This window comes from Rhinatrema bivittatum, chromosome 9 (assembly GCF_901001135.1).
Source record: "Rhinatrema bivittatum chromosome 9, aRhiBiv1.1, whole genome shotgun sequence".
Classification (NCBI taxonomy): Eukaryota; Metazoa; Chordata; class Amphibia; order Gymnophiona; family Rhinatrematidae; genus Rhinatrema; species Rhinatrema bivittatum.
This window is the reverse complement of record NC_042623.1, coordinates 62930677-62953420: the sequence shown is the minus strand read 5'-3', so window position 1 is coordinate 62953420 and position 22744 is coordinate 62930677. Positions and strand designations below refer to the sequence as shown.

The window sequence follows — 22744 nt, the reverse complement described above, 5'->3', positions numbered from 1 at the left end:
GAGTTTCATCTCAATCAATCCATTATACTACCTACCTTTTTTCCCAGGCCCCATTCCAATCCAGGAGAGCAGGCTCTGCATACCCTTGACTGCAAACGGGCTCTAGCATTCTACCTAGACACTACAGCTGCCCACAGGAAAAGCACTCAATTGTTTATCTCTTTCCATCCTATCAAATTGGGGCAGCCTGTGGGTAAGCAGACTCTTTCCTCCTGGTTGGCGGACTGCATATCCTTTTGCTATCAGCAAGCGGGCATTCCACTTCAAGACAGTGTTAAAGCACACTCTGTGAGGGCCATGGCGACTTCAGTAGCACACCTACGCTCGGTGCCGCTTCCTGACATTTGCAGGGCTGCCACCTGGAGTTCTCGCCATACCTTTACAGCCCATTATTGCTTAGACAAAGCCGGAAGACAAGATTCCATCTTTGGCCAGTCTGTCTTGCGCAACCTGTTTACAACGTGATGTACCAACACCTTTCCGCCTGCCCGGTGGGGTTCAGGATGCCCTCGGCCAAATTTCATCCCAGGCCTAGTGATTTGCACGGCTGAGTACATTTGGTGCTTACTCTGACATCCTCAGCTCGGTACTCACCCATATGTGAGGACTACCATCCTGCTTGTCCTGTGAGAAAGCAAATGTTACTTACCTGTAACAGGTGTTCTCACAGTACAGCAGGATGTTACTCCTCATGAAACCCGAACGCCGCCCCACGGTGTTGGGTTTGTAACGTTTTCTTATTTTATTTTCGGCACTACCTGTAGCTTTTTAACAAGACTGAAGGGGGGACCCCTGCTGGCTGCAGGGTTAGTGCCATGCTGGGCATTCCCAGTAGGGGCCATTCAAAGTTCTGGAAACTCTGACAGAAGTGTTCCATGATTGGGCTCCATCCTGTGATGTCACCTACATGTGAGGACTAACATCCTGCTGTCCTGTGAGGACACCTGTTACAGGTAAGCAACATTTGCTTTCTGGAAGCTAAATTTAGGCGCTTAGGTAGAAAATTGAAATCCAGAAAGTCCAGCGTACCATTCTCTGAAATGCTCCCTGTTCCACGAGCAGATCTGCATAGGCAGGCAGAGCTCTGGAGTCTCAAGACATGGATGAGACGATGGTACAAGGAAGAGGAATTCAGTTTTGTAAGGAACTTGGGAACCTTTTGGGGAAAGGGGAGTCTTTTCTGAAGGGATGGACTCCACCTAAACCAGGGTGGAACAAAGCTGCTGCCTCTAACCTTTAAAAAGGAGATAGAGCAGCTTTTAAACTAAATCAAAGGGGAAAGCCGACAATCACTCAGCAGCGCATGGTTCGAAGGGAGATATCTTCAAAGGATACTAATGAAGCATTAGAGTTAGGGCATCCCAACAGAGAAGTTCCAATAATAAGAAAAGTAGTCCAAGTGCCTCTAATTAAAACTCACCTGAGCTAAAAAAATTCCAATTTAAACCTGTCAACTAAAATGCAGAATGTAAATACAAACAAAAAACTCACTTTGAAATGTTTCAGTGCTATTGCCAGAAGTCTAAGAAGATGGGAGAATTAGAGTGTATAACGGTAAATGATGACATAGACTTAATTGGCATCTCAGAGACATGGTGGAAAGAGGATAGCCAATGGGATGGATAGTGCTATACCAGGGAACAAATTATATTGTAATGACAGAGAGGAGCATCTTGGTGATAGGGTGGCGCTTTATGTTCGGGATGGCCTAGAGCAGTGGTCCCCAAACCTGTCCTGGAGGGCCACCAGCCAGTCGGGTTTTTGGGATATCCTCAATGAATATGCATGAGAGAAAATTTGCATGCACTGCCTCCATAACATGCAAATTTTCTCTCATGCATATTCATTGTGGATATCCCAAAAATCCGACTGGCTGGTGGCCCTCCAGGACAGGTTTGGGGACCACTGGCCTAGAGTCTAACAGGATAAAGATCCTGCATGAGACTAAATGCATAATCAAATCTTTATGGGTAGAAATCCCTTGTGTGTTGGGGAAGAGTATAGGAGTATACTACCGTCCATCTGTCCAAGATGGTGAGACGGACAGTGAAATGCCAAGAGAAATTAGGGAAGCTAGCCAAATTCATAGTGCAGTAATAATGGGAGATTTCAATTACCCAAAATATAAAAATATAAATCTATCCAATGACCAACGATTAAAGATAACTAATAACAATCACATTATGTCATAACATTTTTATCTTATATTGTTGTTAATATCACACATATTTTATGTAACAAATTTTTGTGTGGTAAGTTTTAGGACCTTCATATCACCCACGGTTACACAAGCTCAAACTTGTGTTGCCACCGTTTGCGGGGTTTTTTTTAATCATTTGTCCAAAACACCTTTTTTTACGGTTAAATGTTTTTGCAATTTTTCTTGTTGTTTTTTTTGAAAACTTTTTCATAAAATTTCAAAGGACTGTACTTCCCTTTTGCTTAAGCTGATAAGGTTCCAGAGTCTGGAGTCCGACGTTGTGGAAGATTTCTACATTTGTGCTATTCGATAGAGGTCCATTTCATTTCTTCTGTGAATTAAAACTATATTATTTATCTGTACTTCATGAAATGAAACAAATGAATAAGGTTCGATTCAGTTCGGGGCTGTCCAAATGAAACAAATTTGTCTTATTCGTCACATTTTGCAGTTTCATTTTAAATGAATGGACATCCCTATTGTTAAGTTAGAATGCTGCATATTGGATTTGTATATGCTGGTAGATATCTGCCTGGGGACTGCTGCGGGCTAATTCGTGGGGTAGAAATAGAGAATACCGGAGTGTTTCAGTGTTCACAGTTGAGGAATATACTTCTGGAAGCAGGACAAAAAGTATTAATGGTATTTGCAAATATTTCCTAGCACTGCAGAATGCCAATTTCTTTTCTTTATGACAGACGAAAATGTGTTTTTCAGAGACTTGGCTGAGCTGAAAAGCCCTTTTTTTGGTTACTGTTGCCTTCACAATTTGCTTTTTTGTAAAACGCTAATTAAACCATGTACATAAAATGTTATAGAGAGAGAGAGGTATAAAGGAAAGTGAGAACAAAAGAGGCATATGGTGCACCAAACCCCAGCTTAAACCACAGTGCATAGGGATGCTTTCCTCTCTGCTCAGTAAATAACTGTAATTGTGTCCCTATAGCACTGTCCCATGCAATGAAAGCAGTCACGTAAAGAACTATCTTTGTAGACTAAGCATTACGGTTAGAAACACCATGAAATACTGTTATTGCATATCTTGGTTCTACTCATCCCTTCCCCTTACTTTGGATAGGGTAGCGCTGAAAAACTGGGAAAATTTCTCTATAGTAGAAAAAAACAATACTCCTTGGTCATAGAACAGGCTCAGGAGTCAAAAGAAATCTCACTCTTTCCACCCCCTCCCCAAACCAAAATGAGTGTTCCAAGGAGATTTGCAAGGCTGTGATATGGAATTCAGTCCATGTATTCATAAACTATTCCTGTCTAAATATGGCCTCCCAGAAGGACAATAGGTTTTGACTGTCTTAGTAACACATGGGCCGATACAGTACAGTGCGCTCCAACGGAGCGCACTGTTAACCCGCCATTGGACATGCGTTTTCCCTTACCCCTTATTCAGTATGGGGCCGAAAATACACGTCCAACCCGCCGAACCTAAAAGCACCCTCAACATGGAAATGCATGTTGAGGGCCCTATTAGGTATGTCCGCGCAATTCAGAAAACAAAATGTGCAGCCAAGCCGCACATTTTGCTTTCAGAAATTAGCGCCTACCCAAAGGTAGGCGCTAATTTCTTCAGGCACCAGGAAAGTGCACAGAAAAGCAGTAAAAACTGCTTTTCTGTGCACCCTCTGACTTAATATCATGGCGATATTAACTCAGAGGTCCTGAAGGGTAAAAAAAAAAATAAATAAATTTGAAGTCGGACCGCGGCTGTCGGGTCGAAAACCGTGGACTTGGAGAAATCCACTGCTCAATTTTGCCGGCGTCCGGTTTCCAAGTCCGTGGCTATCAGCGGGCTCGAGAACCGACGCCGGCAAAATTGAGTGTCGGCTGTCAAACCCGCTGACAGCCGCCGCTCCAGGTCAAAAGGAGGCGCTAGGGACACGCTAGTATCCCTAGCGCCTCCTTTTGCCTGTTTCTACCGCCGGGCCTCATTTAAATACTGAATCGCGCGCACAGGCGAGTGGGCATTCGCCCGCTCTCCCGCGGACTTTACTGAATCGGCCTGATAGTAAATGATGGCAGAAAAAGACTCAAGTGGTCCCTCCTTGAGTGACAAAGCCCTACTTCATTCCTTCTGAGGTCCATTTTTTAATTTTGTGTTGTCTTCCTTCTTTAAAAATAAAATTTACAAAATAGAAAAGGATTTTCTTTTCCCAACAAAAAATATTTCCCATCTATTAATGAACATAAGAACAAAAGGTTTGCCTTATTGGGTCAAACCATCAAGCCCAGTATCCTATTTCCAACAGTGTCCAATCCAGGTCACAAGTTACTGACATGCTCCCAATAGGTTGATAGATTCCATTCATTTTATCCCAGAGATAAGCAGTGGATTTCTCCAAGTCCACGGTTTATGAACGTTTCTTCCAGTTACTTATCCAAACCTTTTTTAAAGCCAGCCTTATTAATAGCTTTTACCACTTCCTTAGGCTACAAATTCCAGAATTTAATTATGTGTTGAGTTAAAAAAAAGTTTTTCTCCTTTGTCTTAAATGTGTTACCTAGTATCTTCATTGTGTGTCCCCTAGCTGTTGTATTGTTTGAAAGTAAACAACTGATTTATGTTTACCCTTTCCACTGTACTCATTATTTGATAGACCTCTATCATATTTCCCCTCAGCTGTCTCTTTTCCAAGCCTTTCCTCTCAGAAAATCATTATATCCCCATTTATTATTTTAGTTATCCTTTTCCAATTTTGCTATATCTTTTTTTGAGATGCGGTGGCCAAAATTGCACACAGTACTCAAGGTGCAGTCTCACCATGGAGCAATATAGAGGCATTATGATATTCTTTGTTTTATTCTCCATGCCATTCCTATAATTCCTAGCATTCTGTGTGATTTCCTAGCCGCCGTTGCTGCTGCTGCTGCTGCTGCTGCACACTGAGCAGATTTCAACATATTATCCATGATGATGCCTAGATCTTTTTCCTGGGTGGTGACTCCCAATATGGAACCCTGCCTTGTGCAGCTAAAATTTTAGGTGGTGATTCTCTAAGTGCATTATTTTGCAGTTGTCCATGTTAAATGTTATCTGCCATTTGGATGCCCGGTCTCCTCATCTCACAAGGTCCTCTTGCAATTTCTCTCAATCCTCTTGTAATTTAACAACTTGGAATAACAGCAAATTTGATCACTTCATTTGTTGTCCCCATCTCTAGGTCATTTATAAACATGTTAAAAAGTAACGTTCCAAGTACAGATACCTGGGGTGCTCCTCTATTCACTTTTCTCCAATGAGCCCTACTACCTGTTTTCTTCCCTTTAACCAGTTCTCCGTCCACAATAGGACAATGCTTCCTATCCCAATGTATTTGCACTTAATCAAGAACAAACTGTTTCAATTGGTAAAATGTATGTGGATGTTGAAAATAATGTAACACCAGTGGTAGTGTTTGTTCCATTTTCTTTGTTGTATGTGAGGCTCCCCAGTCGCTCAAACCCTTCTCCCTTCCCTTTGACATTATTGTTGCCCAGTCGATGCTGTTATCTGGAACTAGGGGGAGCTATGGGGCTGTGGCAGCACAGGAACTATGGCATAAGTGCTGTGTAAGGCTTTTATGCCTTTCCAGAAAGCTCTGGAAGAATCCATCCATTCAGCACAGAGCACAGCCATGTGACTCGTGTGTAACTAGTGAACTGCTGTCTTCGGAGAACATTTCTTACAAGTAAGCAGTTTTGCTTTACTGTCCATGGATGTATGTATGAGAGCAAAGCCCAGCCTGGTGTTCATCCATTGTAGTGGCTGTTATCGAGAGCTAACAATCGTGCACTAAAACACAGCAACTGAGCTAATAGGCAATTTGGTGCAATGACTCATTATACTGGATATAAAATGTAAAGCGACTTGGAACTGACTGCACTTGTAAATTTTGTTTATGACATGCAGACATGCCTTTCCTGTTAAACTTTTGTAGGAAGGGCTCCTTTCTAAATAAATAATCAAGTGCTGTAGTGTCCCAGTGTCTGATTGTGAGGCAGCAGACTGTATGATAAGGGCACCAGAAATACAGCAGGCATGTGAGCAGGGAGATCTTAGATCAGAAGGAAGGCTCTGTCATTTTCAGAACCAAATAATGCCCATGACAGCCAAGAAGATTGCAATTCAGAGGATTTCAGTTTCATTAACTATTTCCTCACTGCAGTGAGGCTGAACAGCTGTACTCCTAGTGTAAACATGTCAGCAAGTTTTTATATTTTTTTTTGGTTTTTAATCTATAACTAAACTCTGTTCTACTTGTCACAGGCATTTTGAAAAACAAAGTCACCTATCCTCCTCCACTGACGGAAAAGAATATGAAGAATCGGTTACGGGAGAAATTATCAGATTACAATCAAGCCACTATCTCATCAAGGACTTCTTCCCTGGGGTCAAATGATGGGGTTCGCTCTCCCACAGACCCTGGGGTAACAATAAAATCCCCCCGAAGGGAGCAGGCTGGAGACCAGCTCAATGGGATGGCCATGAATGTGCGGGAAGGCACCATCCGTGCTGAAACATCTGATTCTGAGTAAGTGTGCCTTTAGCAATGATTCTGACAACGGAAGGTCAGATTTCTAGGGAGAGGTCGGGATAGTAGTTTCCGTGTTGTGAAGGCTCAGGGGAGCAGAGAATGACTGCACATTGTCTATGCCATTCCTGCTGGCAAGCAAGTTCAAGACTCGGGCTTGGAGGTTCCCTCAGCCAGCAAGGGAACCTGTATCATGCAGAGGTAAGATCTGTCTTCACGATTTCCTTTCTCTCCCCCACACACAGTGCCTCCAGTGCTGCAGTTGGTGGAATCAAATCATATGCTGCTTTGAGAAATTACAAACCCTGCAACAGATTGCAGTTATTTCCTCAAACTTAACAAAATTGGAATAGCAACAATAGATCTTAATATTTTGTTTTAAAATTGTGTGTTCTACATTCTTTCCTAACCATGTGTAGTAGACTATAGGGTAAAAATAGGAACATGGTTATGGTCTGCATGAACTCATGTAACACTTTGATTTGTAATCAGGTACTCAGTATTTTCTGCTGTTGTGACCTTTTGGTTAGTGTTCAGCTGAGAGGCTCTCACACACTTGAATTTTGTTGACTTTTAAGCTTGCACATACATGTAGTTCTGTTAGGTATGTGATGCATTTTATTGGTGTGGTTCTTTATCAGGGATTAGGGTAGAAGGATCACCTAATTTATCAAGTCCTGTGATATATTATATTATCTAAAATCCGTTCAAACCCCCAAATATGGCTTTATTTTGCACAGAAAGAGATCTTAGTGAAAACGGTAGTAATTTTGGTACAAAACAACTTAAATGATGTCAGCAATATCAAGTTGCAGGCTCAAGGCTTTTTTTTGGGCTCATCAATGGTTCATCTCTGAGAGGAGGTTGAATATTGTGTTGGGCATGTAAGATCTGTTCTCATTAGACCATGACTTTGCAGATGTAATTAAACCAGTATTTTGTTTAAAGCTATTTTGACTGTGCCCAGCCCAAGTCCTAAAAGAAAGGTTTAAAGCAATCCCTAATGATAATCATAAATCATTCTTCTATTTTGTTCTCTTCCTGACATAGGAAGTTTGAGTCCAGTTGTTTCATGAGTGGTACAATGTTTTTCTCCCAGGACAAGCAGGATGGTAGTCCTCACATGTGGGTGACGTCACTGGACGGAACCCTATCACGGAAAACTTTCTGTCAAAGTTTCTAGGAACTTTTGAATGGCACACTGAGCCTACTGAGCATGCCCAGCATGCCATGATCCCTGCAGCCACAGGGGTCTCCCTTCAGTTCCTTTTTTTTCCACATTTCTGTTAGCCTCACGTTTAAGGAGCACTGTGAGTTCTCTCACAAATATTTTCTCACGGAAATTCGAAGTTTTCACTTCAAGAAATTCCCTACAACGTTCGGTGAGTACCGTTCCGGGGTTTTTTCAGTCTGTTCCTGCCACCTCATCATCGGTACCCGCAGGCCACTGACCGTTCCTGGCCTAATATTTTAATCATGGCCACAGGGTTTAAAAAGTGTCCATACTGCCCCCGAATGATGTCTATTACAGACCCGCATGAAATATGCATACTTTGCCTCTGTCCCAGCCACAATGTCCGCGCATGTTCCACCTGCACACAGATGACTCCGAAGGGCAGGCTTGCCCGTTTTGATAAAATGGACAACCTCTTCAAAAAAGTTACTCCATTGACATCTACAAAGTCACTCCATCGACATCTACAAAGTCATCACCGATGCCAATCCTCTCTTCCATCGAGAAAAGTCACCGGGAAAAGAAGAATATCGATGACCGTCCATCACCGACTCCGTCTGGGACATCAGTGGCTTTGTCCTCGGTGCCAGGTAAAGACCAGACCGAACAGCGGGGAAAAAGACGTCACCGTCATCGGACCGACTCCATGTCAAGTGGAGGAACCGATACCGCATTGGCATCAAGGGCCATCGATCCAATAGCGAAGCGGGCCCGAGTACATGAGTCTCTGTGCCTCTCTGTACCCGAGGCACCGAGGCGCTTCCCACCGGGATCAGTGTTGGAGACTGAGCCACCACATGTTCATGTGTGCCCATCATGCCTTCTCATGTGACAGTGAATCCTATCCCAGTCTCCAGGGAAGAGCTAGATGTCCTGTTCAAACAGGCAGTCATCGAGGCATTCCAAAATCTATAACCTCCACCGATGCCGGTCCCCTTCCCCCACTGAGACTGGCGCCATCGGTGTTTGCACCACTGTTAAACAGGCTCAATGCCTTGATCGGCGCCTTCCTCACACAACTGATGCCAGTGACACCGATGGAACCTCCGATGACTCCACCGACAATACCTATTCCGGGTTCATCGGAAGACAATCGACATCGGACCCATTACCTGGTCCATCAGGACTTTCAAAACCCCATCGACCGAGACTTTCATCGATGCCTTTGATGCCTCTTCCCAGTCCATCGGGGGACACTGTACGTCGAATGCCATCGATGCCCGACTTACCTCCATCAATGCTAAAGTATCCTCCTTTAAAGGCATCGAAAATTTCATCGATACCAAAATGACCTATTATACAGGATACTCTTCCTCCACCTGGGTCCCACTTAGAACCCCAGTATAATTCATGGGAAGACGTGAATACAGATACAGATGATCTCATATCAGAGCCTTCTCCACAGGAGGAAAGAAGAAAGTCTCCACCAGAAGACCTATCTTTTGCAAATTTCATAAAAGAAATGTCTGAGACGATACCATTTGACCTGGTCACAGAAGAGGACACCAGACATAAAACACTGGAAGTCCTACAATTTGTCGATGCCCCCAAAGAAGTCATGTCTTTGGGAACATCCCTGTACAATTCCACCCATTAATAGAAGAACAGATGCAACTTACCTTGTACAGCACACACCGGCGTTCCAAAAACCGCAACTTACACATCAATCAATGGTGGTGGAATCTGCGCAGAAGAAAGTCAGAAAACAAAACCCACATTCTTCTACCCTCACCAGGAAAAGAACAAAGATTTCTTGACGTATTAGTCCGAAAACTTTTCCAAGGATCCATGCTAGTGTCACGTATAGCAGTCTATCCACTCTACATGACACAGTACTAGAGGAACCTGTGGAAACAGGTACAGGACATAACTGACAATCTTCCACAACAGCAAAGGGAACCACTCAATGCCATTATCCAAAAATGCCTTGAATCAGGTAAAATCAGGTCTGAGCGGCGTATGATTCCTTTGAAACTTCTACCTGCATGTCAGCTACAGGAATCCGTGCCAGAAGATGGGCTTGGTTAAAAGCTTCAGATCTCCGCTCAAAAGATAAGCTGGCAGATCTTCCATGCACCGGAGACAACCTCTTCGGTGATAAAATTCAAGATGCTGTCTCACAGTTAAAAGACCATCATGAGACACTACGCCAGCTTTCAAAGTTACCAGCTGAGCATCCATCCTCAGCTCGAAAGCCCATAAAAAGAGACACTAGGAAACCCTTCTACCGACCTCGTCGATACTACCCACCTGCATCTAGCATGCGTCCAGCAAGACCACCTCAATGGGGACATCCATGCCAGACAAAACAAACCAGGACTCAACCAGCCCCTCAAACAGGACCGGCAGCTGGATATTGAAAGATTTCCAGAGAGCAGCAGCCACTCCAACAATCCAAGATCAGACTTGCCTGTAGGAGTTAGTCTCCATTATTTTATACAAAACTGGCGCTTTAAAACCACGGATCAGTGGGTGTTAGCCATCATGAACCGAGGATACCGTCTCAAATTTCTCACGATACCTCCGGATTCACCACCCACTCCATTGTGGTCACACAACAACCACACTTCTCGTCTAGAGTCAGAACTCTCCACCCTGCTGAATTCCAGGGCTGTCAAAACCGTTCCCCGGTCTCAACAAAGCAGAGGGTTCTACTCCCGCTATTTCTTAATTCCAAAGAAAACAGGTGACCTCCGTCCCATTCTAGACCTCCGCAATCTCAACAAATTTCTTCAAAAAGAAAAATTCAGGATGATCTCCCTCGGGACCATTCTTCCCTTATTACAACAAGAAGATTGGCTCTGTTCTCTGAACCTGCAAGACGTCTACGCTTACATCCCCATTTCCCCACAACATCAAAAATATCTACGATTTATAGTGGGGCAAAAACATTTCCAATATCGAGTTCTACCATTCAGACTGGCTTCAGCACCTCTGGTGTTCACAAAATGCCTTGCAGTAGCTGCTGCACGTCTAAGGAAAAACAGCATTCACGTTTTTCCCTACCTGGATGATTGGCTCATCAAGAGTCAATCCAAGCAAAAAGCTCTCGCTGCCCTAAAAAGCACCATGACTCTGTTACAGTCCCTGGGATTTCTAATCAATTATCAGAAATCACATATGAACCTGTCTCAGCTCCTCACCTCCTCACCTTCATTGGAGCAGACCTCGACACCATGGTCGCAAAAGCTTTTCTGCTGAACGACCGTGCACACAACCTTGCAAATCTTGCAGATTCTCTAAGCAGGTGGAAAGTAGCCTCTGCCCATCAATTTCTTACACTACTGGGCCACATGGTATCTACAGTCCATGTTACCCCTATGGTGAAGTTAGCCATGAGAAGGACCCAATGGACTTTGAAATCTCAGTGGTTCCAAGCTGTTCAGCCACTATCGTCCCTAATACGAGTCACCCACGAGTTACGTCTCTCACTTCGCTGGTGGACAAACAAACCTACTTTACAGACTGGCCTACCATTCCAGCAATCGGCTCCTCAAGTGACCTTGACCAAGGATGCATCCACCTTGGGTTGGGGAGCTCACATCAACAATCTCCAAACACAAGGTACGTGGACCCCGCTCGAAGCAAAGTCTCAAATCAACTTTCTAGAACTTCGAGTGATACACTATGCCCTTTATGCCTTCAAAGACTGCCTCTCACACAAGACTGGGCTGATACAAACAGACAACACAGTAGCAATGTGGTACGTAAACAAACAGGGAGGCCCAAGCTCGTATCTTCTTTGCCAAGAAACAGTGCAGATTTAGGCCTGGGCCCTGGCACATTCCATGCATCTCAAGGCCACTTATCTGGCAGGCATACAAAATGTCCTAGCGGACAGTCTGTCGATGTTTCCACCCCCATGAATGGTCTCTGGATCCCTGTGTAGCGAGCAAAATCTTTCAATGCTGGGGTCAACCAACCAAACATTCAAGATGGTTTCTGAAATGGAAATTGAATCTATGTTAAAAAAAAACTAAACCCGGCCCCTCATGCATTCGACACAATACCAACCACTGAAATAAAAAAAGTAGCCAACACAGTATCGCCAACATTAGCAAAGATAGTGAACTTATCGTTAGAGGAAGGAATCATGCCAGATAGTCTAAAAAGGGCAATTGTAAAACCAATTCTAAAGAAGAAAAACATCGACCCGCTTAACCTGAGCAATTACAGACCAGTATCAAACCTACCCCTAATCGCAAAATTAATTGAAAAAACTATACAAAAGCAACTAGCGGAACACTTAGATAATAATAACATCTTGTATCCATCACAACATGGCTTTAGAAAACACTATAGCACAGAAACACTTCTGCTAGCACTAACAGACAACATCATGAGAGGTTTCGACAACGGCAAACATTATATTTTAGTGATGCTGGACCTGTCAGCAGCATTTGATATTGTAAATCATGACATACTTTTAAATAAACTAAAGGAAATAGGTTTAAGTAACATAAGTTACTTAAGTAACATAAGTAACAAATTTCCGTCCTATATCCAATCTCCCATTCATAGCTAAGGTAAAGGGAAAAATTAGTTAACTCCAGACTCTCAGACTACCTCGAGGAACAAAAAATTCTGTTCCCGTCCCAATATGGCTTCAGAAAAGCTTTAAATACTGAATCACTGCTAATTTCCCTGACCGACTACCTCATCATGGGCCTGGATAAAGGTCACACTTATTTACTGATCCTCCTGGACCTCTCAGCTGCCTTTGATACGGTTAACCACGCCTCCCTACTAATTCAATTAGCAAACATCGGAATAACAGGAACAGCACTTTCGTGGTTCAAATCGTTCTTAGGGAACAGAAAATACAAAGTCAAAATTCACAACAAGGAATCTCAACACTACCCTTCATCTACGGGAGTTCCACAGGGCTCCTCCCTTTCACCAACACTCTTTAATATCTACTTGCTCCCTCTTTGCCAACTGCTAACTAATTTAAACCTTAAACACTTTATTTATGCAGATGACGTCCAGATAGTCATCCCCGTCAAAGAATCCTACAGCAAAACCCTAGAATTCTGGGAAACTTGTCTTAAAAAAATTGATGGTCTCCTCTCCAACCTCAATCTAATACTAAACTCTTCAAAAAGCGAACTCCTCCTAATTTCATCGGAAAACAGGAACACCGACTCAAATCCCCCTCACAATTTACAAACTCAACAAGTAAGAAACTTGGGAGCTATCATTGATAATAGGTTAAACTTAAAAGCATTCATAAATCAAACTACTAAGGACTGCTTCTATAAACTCCAAGTCTTAAAAAGAATAAGACCTCTCTTCCACTTTCATGACTACAGAACCATTCTGCAATCAATAGTATTTTCTAAACTAGATTACTGCAACTCTTTGCTATTAGGTCTCCCTTCATCTCACACGAAACCCCTTCAGATGGTTCAAAACACGGCTGCGAGAATATTAACTAACACACGGAGAAGAGACCATATATCACCAATCCTCAAAGACCTGCACTGGCTGCCAATTCACTACAGAATCATATATAAGTCCATAACCACTATTTTCAAAGCTATTCATCAACATTCTCTGCTCAACCTCCAAATTCCTCTCAAAAAATTTACATCCAACAGACCAATCAGAGAGTCCTATAGAGAAACACTACAAGTACCACACTCCAAATCCATGAGGCACATAACCACCAGAGATAGGGCTTTCTCCACTGCAGGACCAACACTGTGGAACTCTATCCCACCAGATCTGCGACAGGAACCCTGCCTGCCCACATTCAGGAAAAGACTCAAAACGTGGCTATTCCTGAAAGCCTTTCCTGAACTAAACTGATCCTATTCCATTATTAAATAGGCGCTCAGACTTTGCCTTATTCATGGTAATTAATATCTCTACCGCATAATCAATATCCCTACCTCTAAAGGACAATTCATTAATGCTTTAAGCACATTGACTGGCATTTACGTTCTCTCTATTTAATCCCCAGCTTCTTTTCTATGCTCCAAGTTGTATTACTCCCTTGTTTTATTGTAACTGCATACCTTAACCTTCTCTTGCTTAATGTTTTTTATCATTGTTATTACTACAACTATTATTATTATTATTATTATTAATAAGATAAATGTTAGTTTTTTACCGAGTTTTGTTACCTAGCCACTTGTTAATTGTAAACCGACATGATGCGATATCTATTGCGAATGCCGGTATAAATAAATAAATAAATAAGTATCAAATGGTTTAGATCATATCTAAACAACAGATATTTCCAAGTGCAAATCAAAGACGTAATGTCAGAGAAAATACACCTACAAACAGGGGTTCCACAGGGGTCAGCTCTATCTGCTACCCTCTTTAACATATACCTATTACCATTGTGCCACCTACTAGCTGGTCTAGGCATAACACACTATATATACGCTGACGATATTCAGCTAATACTACCCATAGAGGAAACTATTGAAAAAACATTAAACTTAGCTAATATGTATCTTGATATCATAAAACAATTAGTAAACCAAATGGAGCTAGTAATCAATATTGAAAAAACAGAATTCCTACACTTAGAATGCAAAAAGACTGAGATCATTCAAGACACGATCACACTCAAAAACAACCAAAAAATAGAACTAGCAGAGAAAGTACGGAACCTAGGAGTTATTATCGACACAGAATTAAGCTTAAAACAACATATATCCTTAAAAGTGAGAGAAGGATACACCAAACTCATGGTTCTCAGAAGACTCAAACCACTGCTAACGACTACCAACTTTCATTCAGTACTACAAGCATTGATTTTTGCAAGCACAGACTACTGTAATGCCTTACTACTAGGTCTACCATACACATCACTCAGACCACTACAAATTTTACAAAACACCGCTGCAAGAATTTTGACCGGAAAAAGTAAAAAAGACCACATCACCGAAACCCTAGCCGAGTTACACTGGTTACCGTTTGAGCAAAGAATACAATACAAAACACTTTGCACCATACATAAATTAATACATAACGAAAAAGCAGATTGGCTGAACACAGCCCTCCGCATTCACATACCAAACAGAAACCTAAGATCAGCTAACAAAGCACTCCTTACAATTCCATCAATAAAAACAGCAAGACTCACTCAAGTAGAGAGAGCTCTCTCCCTGACAGGACCCATACTGTGGAACACCATGCCATTGGAGTTAAGGTTACAAAGAGACAGCAAAACCTTTAGAAAAAGCTTAAAAACCTGGCTATTTAAGCAAGCTTATCAAAGAGAGTAGGTGGAATAGTGAAGCCGGCGAAGTGCGAGGTAGGAAAAAATGAAAATCAACACACACCATCACAATCAATATGTGTGTAGCTGTATTTTATTTTTATATTACTTTGTCTTATCGTCCATCACTATAAGATAAAGTGACACTTATAAAGTTAGCATTGCTTTCAATTCCGAAAGAAAAACTCCAGACAGTATTGTATCACAAACCAATTATATTTTTTTTTAAAAAACTATGTACCGGACTGTTATGGCACCTGTGTAAATTAATGTTTCAGCATCCTTATTTTATGTGCCCTATTGTAAACCATTGTGCCGGAATCTACTTAACGACGGTATAGAAAATAAATAAATAAATAAACTGAACCATAAAGTGGAAATGTTCTGCTCCCTCCACAGCCGTCGACAAACGTTCTCCAGGGTTGCCTTTGCTCGCCCCTGGAACAAAGGCCTCCTTTATTTATTTTTAACACTTATCCATAAAGCCCTCCACAATCCTGAAATGAAATGGTTTAATAAATCAATACAACTTCAATCTTCTATTAAACCCACCAGAAATCAATACCTCGCCACATTACAAACCCCTTCACCTAAATTATATAACCATGTTTCCACCAAAGCACGAGCGTTCTCTTTTGCTGGCCCTTTGTTATGGAATACTATGCCCACTGAACTGCGCCTTGAGCCATCTCCCAAAACATTCAAGCAAAAACTCAAGACATGGTTATTCACACATGCCTATACGTGAAATATATATGTTGATCCTCTCCCATTTTCTCACTGCCTTCTCTACCCTTCTCCCCCTGTCTAGACACCATCTCTAATTCTCCTACCTCTGTTCCCACTGTAAATACCTCTCTTTACAATTGCTATTAACTACTTTTGAAATGCTTTCTCCCCCCTCTTACTACATCTAATGTAGAACTACATCTCCTCTTAACCCTTTTCCCTTACCTCAGCCCCAATTTACTAGAATCCCGTTGCTACATCTCCTCCTAACCCTTTTCCCTTACCTCAGCCCCAATTTACTAGAATCCCTTTGCTCCCTAGTTCTGTTTAACTTACCTCAACTAATATACCCCCAAAGTATAGTTCTGTGTTTTTTAATAGATTCTACTTTTATTATATTTAAATATTTATATACATACTTTCGTTTAATATATAACTTGTTAAATATATAATCTGTTAAATGTACAATCTGTTAAATGTATAACGCTCCGGCGTAAGTTAAATCTGTTAAATCTGTTAAATCTGTTAAATGTATAACGCTCCGGCGTAAGTTCCTGTTCATTGTACACCGACGTGATATCTTTGATGAGCGGCGGTATATAAAAAATTATAAATAAATAAATAAATAAATGTGTATCCTCCGATACTGCTTATAGCCAAAACTCTCGTGAAGCTACAACAGGACAGAGGGTCAATGATCCTCATAGCCCCGTACTGGCCTCGACAGGCATGGTTTCCCATACTTCTCGATCTCTTGGCCCAGAAACCCATTCGTCTAGGTACAGATCCCCATCTCATAACACATAATCATGGCAAATTACGCCACCCAAACCTACAGACCCCCTTGCCTTGACAGCTTGGATGTTGAAAGCTTGATCCTACAACCTCTCAATCTTTCAACTCAAGTCTCTCAGGTTCTCGTAGCTTCACGAAAGCCTTCCACAAGTAAATCTTACCATTCTAAGTGGACTAGATTTACCAAGTGGTGCATTCAAAAAGGCATTGACCCCTTTTCCTGCCCTACTCCATATCTGTTAGACTATCTATAGCACCTCTCAGATTCTGGTCTCCAGACATCTTCTATACGTGTACACCTATGTGCCATTTCAGCATATCACAAAGGAATAGGGGATGCCCCACTAACAGCGCAACCTCTAGTGAGTCGATTTATGAGGGGCTTACTTCAACTTAAGCCTCCCATTTGCCCACTGGTTACAGAATGGAACTTAAATGTAGTACTTACAAGGCTTATGCGATCCCCGTTTGAGCCTTTGCATTCCTGTGATTTTAAATTCCTTACATGGAAAGTGGTTTTCCAAATAGCCATCACATCTGCTAGGAGGGTCAGTGAGTTACACGCACTTGTCACATATTCACCCTATACAAGGTTCCTCCATGACCGAGTGGTCCTTCGTACTCACCCTAAATTCCTTCCTAAGGTGGTAACAGATTTTCACCTCAATCAGTTAATAGTCTTACCCACCTTTTTCCCAAGGCCTCACACTCTCCAGGGCGAGAGAGTTTCACATACCTTGGACTGTAAACGTGCATTTGCATTTTACCTAGACTGCATTGCAGTCCATAGGAAATCCACCCAACTTTTCGTTTCTTTTGACCAAAACAAGCTAGGAGTTGCAGTGGGCAAATAAACTCTCTCCAACTGGCTAGCAGACTGTATCGAATTCTGCTATAAAAAAAGCAGGCCTTCCTCACCAGGGGCGAGTAAAGGCGCACTCAGTAAGGGCTATGTCAACATCGATAGCACACTACCGTTCCGTACCTATTGCTGACACCTGCAAAGCTGCTACTTGGAGTTCTCTTCACACAATTGCAGCACATTACTGCCTAGACAAGGAAGGACGTCAAGACTCGAAATTTGGCCAATCCATCTTGAAGAACTTATTTCCAGTATAATCTCAACTCCTTCCACATCCAATCTGCTGTGATTGTCAGGCTGCCTCATTTTTACCCAATGGTACACCAGTTGTTGTGCCTGTTGCACAAATTGTGTGCTGTTGGTCCACACAAATATGAGTCAGCCTGTAGCTTGCTAATCACCCACATGTGAGGACTATCATCCTGCTTGTCCTGGGAGAAAGCAGAGTTGCTTACCTGTAACAGGTGTTCTCCCAGAACAGCAGGATGTAATCCTTATGAAACCCACCCGCCATCCTGCGGAGTTGGGTCCGAAACGTTTTATTATTTTATTTTTTCGCTCACACTTATTGCTACAAACGAGACTGAAGGAAGACCCCTGTGGCTGCAGGGATCATGGCATGCTGGGCTTGCTCAGTGTGCCAGTCAAAAGTTTCTAGAAACTTTGACAGAAAGTTTTCCGTGATAGGGCTCCGTCCAGTGACATCACCCACATGTGAGGACCACATCCTGCTGTCCTGAGAGAACACCTGTTACAGGTAAGCAACTCTGCTATCCATGTGCTGACTGCATATCTCTCTTGACTTTTATACTGTTCATATATATACATAATCCTCCCCAGCTGGAAGAAAAGTTCAGGTGAACTCTATCACAGGGATGGTAGAGAAGTAAATATGTTGGAAGTTAAACAAAATGTCATAATTTGGTATAGTAATACTTGAAGTTGATCCTAAGATCCTCAACTAGCAAGAACAGTGAATCTTGTCCCCAGGACTAGCTGTCGTCATCAAATCCTAGCCAGCTAACCATTTGTGACCTACAGAATATGACTGTGTTGTGCAATGTTGTACCTGTGATGTGACACGAGCCTGTGAAACAGGCATTATTTTGTGTACTCTGGGAATGGTGCACTGACAAAGCAAAAGCATTGACCATAAGATCAAAAGCATTCAAACAGAAAGAAGATGGAATAAAATTATATTGCCAAGTCAATCCTTCCTTAATTATTGCTGTGGTCTAGTCCTGAGCCCCTGACTGAGGAAGATATGATAACAGCATTGGTCCTGGTGACAGTTTCAGTGTAGAATGATGAATAAAGCATGAGATCCCAGTGCATGCCTGTTCACTAACATGGAATAACTTGTTTGCTTGTTTTTCTCTAACCCTAATCATGCATGGTTACTTCTCATGAACAGAGGCAGTAATGAAACTTCAATTTGACTCATCAGGAAATGCTGACGGTGTCTGCACCCCAGGACTGCTAGCTGCGATGGCTCTTCCTTGGTACCTCAGATTTCACAGGAAGGTGCGTGCAGTGATGAGGGTGACATCACTTCCTGTGCAATTGCTACTTCTTATGGCAGACTTGTGACTGCTGGTAACAGCAATACAGTGTAAATGTTTCCTGTGGATATTTCATGAGGTGCGTTCCAGTGCTCATTTTAAGATTGTGACCAGTGCCAAAATGTCTGGGGATGAGTAATTAAGACTGGCTGATGTGGAGGAAAGCATGTCAGACCAATGGAGGCGGCCAGTTGTGTTGGCACTTTAGAAGCCATAGGTGTGCTGCCGAGGCTGCTGGAGTGTGCAGCATATACAAATGATTGGAAAAAGAGAACAAAGTCCTTCTAATTACAGTGCAAAGGATCCACGAAAAGTTCAAATAGCAGCCATAAGGCAAGGCCTCGACTGGAAGACCCAGCCAGCTGAGGTCTTACTCTTTCACATGACGACACATCAACCTGCAGAAGAATAGAAAGAAGTGTGTCACACCAAGTGCCCTTCAGTATCTTCACCAGCTTATTTTGGACACATTTTTCCATTTAAAAATCTTTTTTTATATAAAATAAATTGTAGATAAATTTTTTATATATTTTGTATGGTGACTCTAAAGAAGAAAAAAGCTTGTATATTTTCCGTTTGTACTGATTTTTATTAGTTTGATACCAAGGGACCTGCTGAAAGGTTCCACTGATATTTTTATGTAAAGAAGATTGCACATTTATACTTGAACCTGACATGTGCTTAACATAATCGAGTTTCCCACTAAAGCACCCTTCTCATGTCTTATAGGTATTTAAGTACCCAAAGAGTAAATCTGTGCTCAGAAAACCACGTGTGCTGCTGGGCTTTACAAAATTCTAAGGAAACAGTATCCACACACAGACCAAACCAGATTATCTTTTTAAAACCTCAGAAGTTCATTACTTATTGCTAGTATCGCTATATTAAAAATTTCAACATGAGCTTTTCTAAAGCAGAAGTGTCAACTCCTGGCTAAGCTGGTAACCTTCTATTCTTGCATCTAAGTAACTTGCAGGCTTCTGAAAAGTAATAGAAACAGGGTGCTTTCCAACCAGCTATCACACCTGTCTTCCTGTGTCCTGGAATGAGAGTTCCTGTTGACTAAAGAATAAGGGTGAGAGAAAGGTCTAGTGAATACTGCAGATGTAGTGAGCAAAAGGAAGAAGCACTGCAGCCTCAGGCTTTAAGGGGGTCTGACCAGGAAAAGCCAGCAGGTCCTAAAAGTAAACATAAAACAAACTTTGAAGAAAAGAAATTGAGAACATTTCTTCTAGGATCAGGCAAGATACATTAATAGTTTGGAATATGTTTCTTGAAGGCCCCGGTGCTTTAAGTTAATGCACTAATTTATATATATAGATTGACTGGGTTTGCCATGGTTAACATGCCACTTAATCTTTCAGTTAACATCATTTCACTCGCACTCATCCTGGAGTTTTAAACATCTGGACGGGTTAACGTTTCCTACTCCATTTCTGCAGACTCTGGATTTATCTTCATTTAGCGGTGGTATATATTTCCACTAGTAAATTACCTTTTTACGTGCAGTAGCAACAGGCAAGAACTGGAAAGCTGCTGTAGTGAAACGTTTGACATTTCTCATCTCCAGCAGAGACACGATTTTATTCAGCCCTGCCGCAGTTTCCTGCTGCTTTAAAAGGTGATTGGCAAATATCTTGTTAAACTGATTGTATGTGTAGCAGCCGGAGGTTCCTCTTTTGTATAAATGAGGGCTCTGCTGCTGTATGCTGGCTCTGATTTCACATGCTTTTCCCAACCCTCAGCCCAATGGAAATGAATTTACCATAAATTATGAACCTTACTTTGAGTTACACGATGCATTGTGATATTCCCAACACTTTTCAAATTAACATATGGGACTTATAGTATCGGGATGCAAAAAAAATAACTCCTATACAAAACTTATTTTTAATAGAAGATTGTAATTATGAAACTATAATATAATATGTATATACTGTACAGAGTGCTGTACAAATTAATTTGCATAGTGAAAATGTCCCATAAGGCCTGCAGTCTAAGTAAGAGTGGGAAGGGAGGTTATATGTGACTTGCCCAAGGTGGTGATGAATGGTGGCGTAAAGACTTAGAACCAGGGTCTCGAAATTCACTGTTCTCTGCTGTAATCACTACACTGCCACACCCATACACTTAGTTCACTAAATCCCAGAGAAATGTTTATAGTGATTACCAGTCCTGTCTTACTGCAGAAGATTCACACCTGGTTTGTAGATGGTGAGAGCTCCTATAGATGCCTCTTCTCTGTGAAGTACAATCTGCTGGTCTCTGCTATGTCAGTTTAGGCAACTGACTATAAATCTCATCTATGGTGATCCTCCCTGACCGGGAAGGTTGTAGACAGGACCAGGAAAGAAAATGGAAACTTGAACCCACACTGTGATTCTTTCTCTATCATCAGCCAGTCAATACTTTGCAAGCTATGCTTTTTCAGTTTTTATGTGATTAAATCCAATCTGTTTTGTAATACAAACTTTTTAACTTGCAATGAATGTTTAGTAAAAGCATCCTGCTCTAAACACTTGGGAACAAGCAGCTACGAATATGACGGCAAGAAATTGGTGGTTTAAATTGCCTATAATTTAGTGTATCATTTTTATACAGTAAGTCATTTTTAATTTGAGGTAGGTGAAAATGGATATTGTCTCTTTAAAATTTTAAACACACAAAACGTTTTGAGGGAAAATGTGCTCGACAGTGATGGGAAAGGGTTCAGAGCCTGTAAATACTGCAAGCCCCCCACCAGCTAGAACACATACTTACCCACACTAATCACTGTGCATCTGTGTGTTTTGCCCCAGAAGATGTAGGCAAGTTTAATTTGATCAGGAATGCTGAAAAATGTTCTGATTATGACAAAAAAAAATGTAAACCTATCTTTTATGACTTGTAAAGCTTTGATAGAGATTTGACACTGGACTCATTTTTATAAAAAAAAAAAAAAGATGTATATTTATTAATGTGCAAAACACTGGAAATGCAGCACAGATGAAAGATGTGACAATAAATTAAGATTTTAAATTTGTACTCCCACGGTACGATGTTCTTTCCCTTCCAGTGTTACCGATAAGTGTGAGACTAAATGAGATTCAGGTTTTCTTTCTGAATATCACTTTAACCACTTCTGATAGCATTGGCATACTTATTCATCGGAAAGACATTGATCAGCACTTAAATTCTACGGGTGTGCAAGGAAGAACTTTTATTTATTTTTTTTATAATAACTATTATCAAATAGTTTTTGTATGCACTAAGATTGAAAAAAGAATTAATTGTCTTCTGTCATTTCATTTTGGAAATGATGTAAAACAAAACAGCAAATGTTTCAAATGAAAGTACATCCTTATTAAATTTATTGTCAGTTTACTAGTTAGGGGTGGACTCCAGCACTTGTTTTGGCCAGCCCTGATTTTCGAAGCATGCTGAAGTGTGTAGTCCTGATAACTGTTATTGAGAATATACAACTACAAAACCTAAAATGATTGTAGGTATAATGTGTAAATGGATTGGGGGTGCACTAAGACATCTGGTCACCCCCCACCCCCTGTATATAAGCTCCCTTTAAATGAATATGGACCGCTAAAATACAAATGATAAAATGCCAT

At 41.5% G+C, this 22744-nt stretch overlaps 1 protein-coding gene across 3 annotated transcripts in view; it reads left to right on the top strand.

Annotated features, from left to right (window-relative positions):
• Positions 1 to 22166, top strand: part of CELSR1 (cadherin EGF LAG seven-pass G-type receptor 1) — a 564861-nt gene extending 542695 nt beyond the window's left edge. For 2 of the 3 annotated variants that reach the window (XM_029617241.1, XM_029617244.1), the window contains exons 34-35: positions 6459 to 6723; positions 18995 to 22166. In XM_029617241.1, the coding sequence (XP_029473101.1) occupies positions 6459 to 6723; positions 18995 to 19019 (290 nt within the window). In that variant the 3' untranslated portion in view covers positions 19020 to 22166. The remainder of the gene's footprint in view (positions 1 to 6458; positions 6724 to 18994) is intronic. The other variant, XM_029617243.1, reaches the window with a different exon arrangement.
• The last annotated feature ends 578 nt before the right edge of the window (positions 22167 to 22744 follow it).